Genomic DNA, 11176 nt, shown 5'->3' on the forward strand with positions numbered 1-11176 from the left:
TATCGATTGTCGATCACCTGGTCAGGCTGTACTAGATTCTTGCTGACTCATCCCACTCACACCAAATGCCAAAGCCTAAAAAACACACTCTTATCTCATAAAGGTAACAGACTTTAATCAACCCTTAAAATTTTATTGTAAGAAGAATTGGTCTAATAATTGATTTGAACTACCACATCAGCAATTATATTTTTATTAAGATTAATTTTAAAAATTATATTTTTATTTCACAATAATGAGATGACAATCTCAACCAAATCTTATCTAGTTATTGTTAAAGATGTATTTTAACATTACTTTTAAGTGAAACTTCACTTAACCTTCTAAACTTTCATCGTTTTTGTAGTATTTTCCAAAGTTTAAAAAATCTCAATTTAGTATATCAAATTTTTAATTTTTTTGCAATCTCACCCATCTATTAGGATTTTCCATAAAGGAGTAGTGAGAAATTTTCAAAATACCCTCTGTTTTTTTAAAAAAAAAAAAAAAAAAAAAAAAAAAAAAAAAATTTATTATTATTATTATTTAAGGATAATTTTGTAATTTTATAAAGTTTACAAGAGAATAAAGATCAGCTTACCTTTTGAATGTATGGTTTAACCACAAACTCTAACAGGAAGCATGAAATTGCTAAAAAAAAAATTGAAAGTTTTATACATTAAATTGAAAATTTTTTAACTTTAACAAAAAATTACAAAAATAATAAAAATTCAAAAAGATTTAAGTAAAATTTACCCTTTTATTTGTAGCGGGGGCATCCCCCAGCCGCTGCATGAGTGATTTATGACCCGTGCTTTATCCATCCTCGTTCATATTCTGGGTGAAGGTCCAGAATAGGAACTTGGAACAAGAGCTAACGGGATGTAGCAAAAGATGCAGGCAAATCAGGTGGGAATTGAGAAGATGCTGAAGCACAAGTAGACCATCACGTCAATAACACCAAGAGGCATGAGTCATCAGACCAAAATAAGTGGGGCGGATAAAGCATGAGTCCATCAAAGAATTCGACGTGTAAAGATCCATTTGAGGGTATTTGATTGAGGAGGCATAGGGCTATGAGAGGCCGAGAAGGGCAGTGAGTCACCGGACCAGACAAAAGGGCACTGCTTTGGAAAAGAGAAATAAGGATTATCCCTAGATTTATAAAAATATAAGACACGTTTGATATCCGGAATGGTCTTGAATCAAATTTCAAAATGTGTTTTAATTGGTTGTAAGCCGAGCTGGTTCGAGTCGAAGAACCAGCAGCCAAGCTGACGACTATCGATTATTGACATCAACAACCACAATAATGTCAGATCGTTGAAAATTGGACGATACCAATCAGTTTCGGATCAGATATAAGCTCATGAATTGATCATATTTTTTTGCCAACCTTTCCTTGGAGGCAGAGTGAAGGGATGGAGTCAAAAAAGGAATTGCTTCCAACAGCTCCCCGCACTCTCTAAGTAGTGCCTCACCGCGTTTCCCGTGTAAACTTTCTTCTTCTTCTTCCCCTTCCTCTTTTCTTCATCTTCTTTTCTTTTTCTCCCCCTTCGCTCCAACCATTCCCGCCCGACCCACCTATCTATTTTTGTGATTCGGACGTGAAATTAGCAGAGGTGATTTTCCAGAAGTTCATTGGAAGTGGTCTCACAGCAGAACAACATTTTCCAAAACATGTCACTCCACCACTAGTACTGCGCTGTAGATGCTGTGACCTCACAAGCTAAATCGCCATTTTCCTCTACAACAGCCTACTATTCCTTCGCAGCTTTATTCAGTCATGGATCCTAACCTTTCAATTACAGTCTATCAACTCACTCTTACTGAACGTTTGGAATTCAAATTCCAGCTATGAAAATGGAGATAGATAATCCCCCTTCAAATTTGTTAAGGGCAGTGAAATGGAGACAATTGGAGTGCAGTAGAAATGAGGAGCCAAAGCCAGTAGCCGAGATGATTTGCATACATTCTTTAAAACCTCACATCTTGAATTTAGTTTAAACATAGAAGCAAGCAAGAGAACTTTATTAGGTAGCATCCATCAATCTCACAACTACAGACTACCCCCCATCACATGAACCCGAATAATAGGTGGTCTAAATAGCATTTACTAGTGATATAAAACAGAACCTGCCTCAGTACCGATCATATGATGGACGACCAGCCGCACTAGGACGGTCATAAGGACCAGATCTCTCCCTATAGCTCCCCCTGTCATAACGGCCAGACCTTCCACTTCCATACCTGTCGCTGCCACCTCTCAGGCCTCCATCCCTGTCATAACCTTTGTCTTTGCCATATCCAGTTTGAGGTGCCCGATCCACATATCTCTCACCTGCAAAGCGATCACCACCAGGTGGGTATCTTTCATGGCTATAACGATCACGGCTATCATAGCTGTCCTCTTTGCTATGCATTCGATCACTGTCCCCGAAGCGTCCCCCATCATAACGGTCATCATAGCGGTCGGATCCAAAGCGATCTCCACGGCCACCACCTCCACCAAAGCTAGAATTTGAAAAAAGCCGACCACCACTCCCTCTACCAGCATCAACTGAAGGACATTCACGGGCAAAATGTCCTGGACGACCACACTTGAAGCAGTCAGAATGCCCTGCTGACCTGTCTCCACTCCTGTAACTGTCCCTGCCACCAGATATGCGGTCCCTTTCATATTCATAACCTGGACCTTGACCACCCATTTTCGGTTTCGCCTTGTTCACTGAAATGACGTGACCATCTAACTCCTGGCCATCCATATCCCTTATAGCATCATCCATAGCTCGATGATCAACAAAGGTAACAAATCCAAATCCACGAGGACGACCAGTATCCCTGTCCACCACGACCTATACAGAGACCAAACATTAGTCCAGTTAGGACATTCGAACAAATGCCTGCCCCATGTTCAGCAATGTCAGTTCAACAGCAAAATGGATCAATACAATCAGCCGAGAGTTGTTGAGAATTCTATGTTTCATGATTGGCAACATAAGCATGCACTCATTTGCAGGGGGCATGAGCAACATTGTTAAAGAAAGCAGCGAGAGACAGATTACAACTGGCAAGTGATAGGATCTTAAATATTTTAACCATAGCACTTTATGCTTCTTCATTTTGAATGCCACAGACATACGTTTCTAGGGCCACTTCATAGCGTAAGTATTTCAACAGCGTGGAAGTCACAAAAATCAGCCAAAAATACCTCCATGCATTTTCTGCTCATGTACACAAATTGCAATCAAGAACAAAAAGAGCATCTAATTAAAAAACCCGACTCAGATGGATTTTTTCAAAGTGAGTTTACATTTACACGCTACTTTTGATAATAAATGCAGCATCACTAGCTCATTGTCCATTCACTATAATATGCCCCATTAAGACAGAGGCATCAAAAACACAGAGAGTTTCAAATCTAGAGCAATTTGAGTATTACAACTCCCACTCTTATACACGGTGTTAAAACTTATGAGAATGCTCTCGACGGCACATGTAGGGACGTCTCATCATTGCTGGTATTGCTGGTTGGTTTCCTGGCTCCGGGTTAGGTTTTTTCTTCATTTTCTGGCACCTTTGGTTCTTGGCTGGTCGAGGCTAAGTCCTTTGAATTCGTTAGTATGGAGGGGGTCTTGGTTTTACGGGTGTATGAAGGAATTAGAGGGCTCGTTCAACCAATATCAATGGGGAAGGTCACTGTGTCACGGTTGCTGGACACCATGAGGGCTATCCTTCAGGCAGAGAGTTTGAAGGAATTCATGAAGTCTTTGAGGGTGGGGGGTAAAGCTTTCATTGCTCAACATGGCTCTAACTGTTTTGCCAGTTTTGTGGCTGTCGTGGAGCATGGTGGTGGTGGTAGCGGTAGAAGAAGTTTTGCGGTTTTTCTGAAATGAAGAGGGGGAAGGGGCTGGTGGGTATTTGCACTTGAGCAGCAGAGGTTCCTTGAAGCCTTCCAAGCGCCTTATGATGGTGGAAAAAGGCCTTCGGCGCCAGTAACATGTTAGCTGGCCATGGTGGTTGATAAGCGGTCATTTCCGAAGGTTGTGGCTGGTCAGAGGCAACATGGGGGAAGCTCCCCCAGTTACAATGCTTCAGTGCCGAAAACCCAGAGTGCCAATGGTCAGGAGGCATACAGGGACATGAGTGGTAGTGGCAAGGACATGCATGATAGGGGTGAAAGCTCCACTGATCATGTCAGCACTGCAGAGGAGGTGCATGTACGTGGCAAGGACGCTCATATTGTACTTCAAGCCTTGAGAAAACAGCTGAAAGATTGAGGGGTGACGTAGATCATTTACTTGGGGTACTGGATATGGGCCTAGAGCTTGATGGATTGAAGAAGGCTGAAAGCCCTTCACAGGCCGTGGTAATCAACTTGAAGACTATCCCCTCAGGAGAGGGGCCCAACCTGCTCAAGTTTTAAGTTCGTCAATATTGGGCCAAGCGAAGAATGGTTTTATAAAGGGAAAAGGCTCGTTTTTTTCCTTATGGGCCACAAATTAAAAAACTGGTTAGGCCCAGCTTAAAACCAACAATTCAATGAGTGGTAAAAAAGCAAGTCAGGTCCCATATGTCTCAAGCGATGTTTCGGGTGCGAATTTGGCTTTTGCGGGCATGAGCATGTGATCGGGTCAACTCACAATCCTTCTGTTAGCCTGGCCACAAAGCCAGGTCGAAAACAGTACCCCTGGGAAGGTGAGTCAGGATGCTATGAGTGGTGTAGTAGAGACCCCAACCGGCAGCAGCTCTCTGTCGTCGGTGCCATCTTGGGGCACCTAATTGTGGCACCTCTATCAGTCCTTTGCCAGATTTTTGCCAGCGATATGGCCAAGTGGGATGTCCCTAGGTCTAGACCCCCTCTCGACGGGGTTGCTCCCAATTTCGAAGGCTCGGTTTGTGTCCCGAGTCAAGAGGTCTCCAATGCCAACAAGATCGCAAACGTTGAGAATTTGAGTCATGAAGGTCTGGTGGCAAAGCAAACGCTTCTGTTGTGGATGTGAAGGATACCAGGTCCTTGGGTGTGGGTCTTCCTACAGGTAATGATGGTGTTTATTCTTTGTTGGATTCTTGGATGGGTGGTGATGGACGTGGCTCTTTCTGAGGATTCATGTTGGTCGATTGTTCTTAGGGAGGGGAAAAGGGTTGTCGTCCCTGGTTTAAACCCTCGGGCTGTTTTCCTTCTTTTGCAGGGAAAAGGGGGTTGGGGAGGGGGGTTTCAAAAGTGTGGGGTAGAAGCAGGAGGGATTGGCCCAGCTGGAGGTTGGTGATCCTAGAACAGGTCTGACCCAGGCAACGCCAATGCTGCTCCAACCCCAAACTCTTCTTCGTTAGGAGGGGAGCAACGAGGTGGATAACTTGGGTTTTTTGTGTTTCCTTCTTTGGCTGACCAAGTATGAGAGATTAGCAACCCTAGAAAGGAATTTTGGATTAGAGGGTTTTGGAAGGTTGTGGGCTAGAGTGAGAAGGATATACCGGCCTTGGATATCTCTCCTAGAGGCGAGCCTATTTTTTTGTGAGCCAATTAATGTTGAGAAGGTGAGGCACTAGTGGTCTTCCTATTGTTTTCATGGCTGTCCTAGCTTCGTTGTGGCTCAAAAATTAATAGCTCTGAAAGCTTACCAAAAAACGTGGAATGAAGTGGAGCTTGGTAATTTGGAGAAGAACAAAAGGGCTCTTCTAGATGATTTAAAAGGGCTGAATGAAATTGAAGAACAGAGACCACTTTCTAGTGATGAGATATTGAAGAAGGAAGCAGCTACGGTTGAGCTGGAGAAGATTATTCTTTTGGAGAAGGAGAATTGGAGGCTAAAGTCGAGGGTGTTGTGGTTAAGAGGAGGAGGAGGAGGGGGGGGGGGGGGGGATTCCAAGTTCTTCAATCAGGTGGCTAATTCTAATAGAAAATGTAACACGATAGATGATTTGGTTATCAATGGAGACATCTCTTCTAATCCGGATGAAGTTAAGGATTGTATAATCCAATTTTTCATTTAGCTCACACTGAGAACGAAAATTGGTTGCCAGACTAGGATGGTCTTCCTGTCCACTCTATTAGTGAGGAGGAGGTAAGGCTCACGCTCCAAAAAAGTTCTCTATGGATTTATCAAAGATGTTATGAAGGTCTTTCTTGAGTTCCATACACACGGCAAGTTTCTTAAGATTTTGAATGCAACCTTCATTTTCCTTATTCCTAAAAAAGTAGGGGTTGTTGAGGTAAAAGATTTGCATCCTAATAATCTGGTAAGTGGCATTTATAAGATTATTGCAAAGGTTTTGGCTAATAGATTGAAAATTGTCCTGGAGAGTAACAATTTGAAGACTCAAAATGCTTTTATCAAAGGTCGTCATTTTAGATTTTGTTCTTATTGCCAATGAATGCGTTGATAGTCGTCTCAAATCGGGCAAGCCAGGAGTGTTATGTAAATTGGACTTAGAAAAGAATTATAGCCACGTTAGTTGGGATTTCTTGTTATGGATGTTAAGGAGATGTAGCTTTGGGGAGAAATGGTAGAGTTGGATTGTGCACTGCATATCCACTGTTCGGATCGGTTCTCTATTTCGGATCCGTTCTCTAGGAAAGCCTCTCAATAGTAGACAAGAATCACATAGAACATCTACTATTTATCTGAAAAGCAGGAATTTTAGACTCCATTACAAAAGAAACACACATTAACATGCCCAATGACTTGCTTCTTTTTTTCATCTAGGTGAAACAAAATAATCAATAGTTTGCACTATTACTTTTTCTAGTGGACTCGGCATAAAACAGCATACGATCCGATCCACCATTCAATGCAGTGATATTCCAATTACATTGAGAAAGCAAATTAAACAGAGATCCAAAAGAAAGCCATTTTAACATAAATCTTTTAGGCTCTCCAACAAGAGAACAATATAACTCAACTCACTCAGCCTTTATCCCAAATGAATTGGTATCAGCTATGAATCCTCATGAACTTATCTGGGTTAGCCACATGTATTCTTTTCCTCCATTATATCCTATCTAAAAACGTACATTTTGTCACCTCCTTAAGTAACATATCATTCGTAACCAAACTTAATTAAACTCATATCTACTTGAAACCACAAAAAATAAACAGATCATTTCTTTTCTTTTTTTTGACAAGTACAAAAAATAAACACATCATATTGAACATATTTGTTAGTCTATATCATGACAAGCATCTCACTATTGTTTACATGATAATAAACCATTCAATTATTAAAAGAACCAGAATCTAACACACAAGGCAGAACTGGACAAAATCCTCAAGCAAATGTTAGTTGAACACAGGACTGAGCACTGAAAAAGTTAATATCTACATATGTAAAAGAATAAAAAATCTCCCCCTTTGATGTATATATTGGATCACACTCTAAATCCTATAGTATACAAGGGTATTCGGCAAGCATTCTGGTGAACCATCTATTACTTACATTAATTTACATCCAGTTTTTTAATTTAATTATCCAAGTCAAACATAGCTCTTAAGGCATTCAAGGATCCTTTCACCAAAATGCAAATATGGCAGACAAGAAAAACCGCAGGCAGGTAGGTGCCATAGTATAGTTGTAATCTGCAATCACAACATGCTACCCACATCTACAGTTCAACTGTAAATTGAAATACTCTTCAGCAAGAAATCTTAGAACAAACATATCAAACTGTAACTTATATTGAAAATGAGTCATGCCAACACTAAAAAGAAAAGTCTTTAAAAGAAAAGAAAAAATGTACCATTAAAAAAATAAGTAGTTTATAGGAAACACACGCACACCCTAAAACTCCAATCTCAGAACAATCTTCTGGAGGACAAATTCACAATCGCAAAAAACATAGTTCTGCATCCTAACAATAGTAAGAGAATTAATCCGTAGGGATATCATTAAATGCAATCAAGTGATTACCAATGCACATTAGAATGCAAACTAGACCCAAGTGAAAGATAAATACAGTGTGGAAAAATGAGTCACAATCCCACAACACCCAACCCTTGGGACAAATTTTTAAAGAACACTAGAACTGCATGGCTGAATTAATAAAACGCCCATAATTGGAAGGACACCTCCATTTGAAAGACGCCTGGAATGTGGCATATTCATGGTGACAACTAAAGGGCTAAGAGCATCCACAATGGATCCTTTAAAATTTTCTTCAAATTTTGAAGAATAATCCTACTTCTTTTTTTTTTTTAATTTGAAAAACCACTCTGCATCCCATTTTTTATTCTGGAAAATGACTCTTTTTTTATTCTTTCTTTATTTTGGAGAATGGATCCTGCAGAATGGGGAATCATGGAGTGATGAGAGGAAGTTTAATTTTTTATTAGTTTAAGAAAAAGAGAAATGAATAAAATTTGGGATAAAAGATGACAGTGATCCTTCCTATATGAAGGATAATTGTGGCATATCCATTTTAAAAGGATTGGAAACAATCGGATGGGGGGTGGATTTAAGACACTGACCTTTAAAATTTGAAGAAAATAGCTCTTTAAAGCATCCCTCGTGGATGCTCTAAAAGAATACCAAAATATGGAGCAAAACAATCTTTCAGTTGGAATTGCACACTAACAACCCATGCGTAAAATCTCTAAAAGAAAAAAAAGTACCCTTTTCTTGTAATCTACAAATAAAGCAAGCACAATCCCTCAAGTTCACATATACCCAAACTGTGTCATAAAGCACCAAACAAATAATTAAAATATCCACACATACAAGCTCTAAAATACCCAAACTGTGTCATAAAGCACCAAACAAATAATTAAAAAGTGAATAAAAGATAGCAATTTAAGGGGGGGAAAACCGAAAAAAAAAAAAAAAAAGCGTAAAATTGAACTCCACAAAAATGAAATTGAGATTTTACACAACCCCATGTTCCATTAAGAGATCATAATTACGAACAAAAAACTTCAAAATTTTGTAAATTGGGAAGCATACCAAAGCTTGAAGAACTTTGCCGTAGACACTAAAAGCAGCTTCAAGGTGTTTCTCCGTGGTCTCCCACGCCAAGCCTCCCACAAATATGCGATTATCTTCCCTCGCGGCCATCTGGTTATCAATTTCAAATTACAATAATTCACCACAAATAATTTGAAAAACAGAGAGAAAACCGAGAGACAATGTTGATAATAAACCTTAAACCAGGGAGAGCAGCGACTACTGAGGTTTACAGTTTCTTCGGCCGTCAGCCAGTGTCACGAGGAAGCTTTTGTGTGAGAAACCCTAACGTAACCGTCAACGTTGAGATTCAGTTTCGCACAGATGATTATTAATAAACATCGGCCGCTGGATATTTTGTAAGGATCACGATATGTTTTCACTTTTCGGCAATAAATCGGCTGCGTTTGGTCTCACGCTTTTTATGGCTGGGACAATTTTTTTTTTTTTCCTTTTTTTATTTCTTTACTTAGTCACCGGTGATTGGGTTTGCAATTTAAAAAATAACGAATTTAAAATGTATAATTTGAAAATATAAATTTTAGAAATATAATTAAACATTTGATAAAATAGTAGTTTAACCTTTAAAATAGCAATTTGAAATTATATATTTTCAAAAAAGTATTTATTTGTCTGCAATTTGAAAAAACAGATTTTTTACATTTTTAAATTGCATTTTTTTTAAAAACATAGTTTCAAATGATTGATTTTCTACAATTAAGTTTAAAATTATACTTTTTATCTACGTGGAAATGATTTTTTTTTTTGTGTGTAGGACATTACTCTTTTTTTTTTTTATTGTCAAAATCATTTTCACGTCAGCATTGTTATACAAAGTGTGTACATTTATTGTGTAAGAAACATTACTTGAAATTGTAATTGTCAAACGCACTCTTAATTATATTTTTTCTAATAATAATTCCTTTTCAAAATAAGAAAGGAATTCGACGGCTATTTCTAGGTATTCAAACAATTCTTTTGGAAGGCGACGCTTTAGAAATCACTTACTCTTTAAACAACACTGAAGACAACGTTAGCAAGTATGGAAATTTTATTGTAGACACTCGAGTTATACTTCGGGGTTTTGGGTCTTGGGATGTTTCTCATGTACAACAGGAAGGTAATAGGGTGGCACATATTCTTGCAAAATTTATTATTTTTTTTTAGCAAAATAAAGTGTGGTTTAAGTCTTATCCTATATGTCTATTGAAACTTATAAATTTTGAGTTTATTTCGCCAGTTAATTAATGATATTACAAGATCCCTTAAAAAAAAATTTAAAAAAAAAAAAAAAAAAAAAGGGAATTCGACAAATAACAATAAAATAGCTAAATAAACAATAATAGTGAAAGTAATGTTTTGGGGCATTTGACTCACTAAAATTGCCTCACTCACAAATCTGTATCTCTAAAATCGTGTAGTGACTCGATGCATCTTTGACCATGTCAAGCCCTTCAAACCCATTAATCCATTATGTGGCCAAAATATGCTAGCCCCATTGTCTCTTAATAATATAATGAAATAAAATATATCAGGCAATGTTTTAAATATAATATTTTAACCATTGCACGTGGAAGGCTATTTGGCCACTGAGTTCGACATCTCCCAATTGGCCAATTAGACAGGGGATTAGATCCTTTTATAATTAATTTTTTGAATTTTAGAGAATTTAAACAAATAATTACGAGAAATTACTTATAGGACCATCTGACCAAATAAAAATTGAGCTGTACAAATACTACTTATCCAGTCAAATGAGTTCCATAAGTAGTTTATTACAAGAGTAATGATTCATCACCACCTACAGATACAACTTTTTACCACATTGCCTATGTGGCAAGGTGGTTCCCCATTACTTTTTAAGTTTTTTTATTTTTTAAAAATAAATTAAGGTGATGGACCGGTGAAAAGTTTTATCTTTAAGTGGCGTTGAATCATTACTCCTATCACAACTACCTGCCTAAATTCTCTCAAATTCGGACAAATAATTGTAGAGGATCCTAATCTATTAGATGAAGGGTTTTCTCAAAATTTGCAATTGCGTTGGGGGTTATTTGGCTACTCAATTCAGAATAATATTATTATAAGGAAGACTACAGTTCTTTTTGTATTCTTCCAAATATCATATGACTTTTAAAATTATTATTGAATCAAAATCCGTTAATCATCTCAAAATTCAAACGTAACTTGAGTGTATGGTTTAGGCTCAATTTTTCATTTTACTTCTTCATTTGTTGGACATATCTTTGTAGACAATTTT

The 11176-nt window shown here is 38.1% G+C and overlaps 1 protein-coding gene across 1 annotated transcript; it reads right to left on the reverse strand.

Annotated features, from left to right (window-relative positions):
- Window positions 1-1989: 1989 nt before the first annotated feature.
- LOC133872778 (glycine-rich RNA-binding protein RZ1C-like) lies at window positions 1990-9307 on the reverse strand. The gene is made up of 3 exons (XM_062310381.1): window positions 9114-9307; window positions 8917-9027; window positions 1990-2834 (listed from the first exon to the last, which is right to left on the reverse strand). Exons 2-3 carry the CDS (start codon window positions 9025-9027, stop codon window positions 2121-2123), a joined length of 825 nt encoding a protein of 274 aa, XP_062166365.1. The 5' UTR covers window positions 9114-9307; the 3' UTR covers window positions 1990-2120.
- Window positions 9308-11176: the final 1869 nt, after the last annotated feature.

This window comes from Alnus glutinosa, chromosome 7 (assembly GCF_958979055.1).
Source record: "Alnus glutinosa chromosome 7, dhAlnGlut1.1, whole genome shotgun sequence".
NCBI lineage: Eukaryota > Viridiplantae > Streptophyta > Magnoliopsida > Fagales > Betulaceae > Alnus > Alnus glutinosa.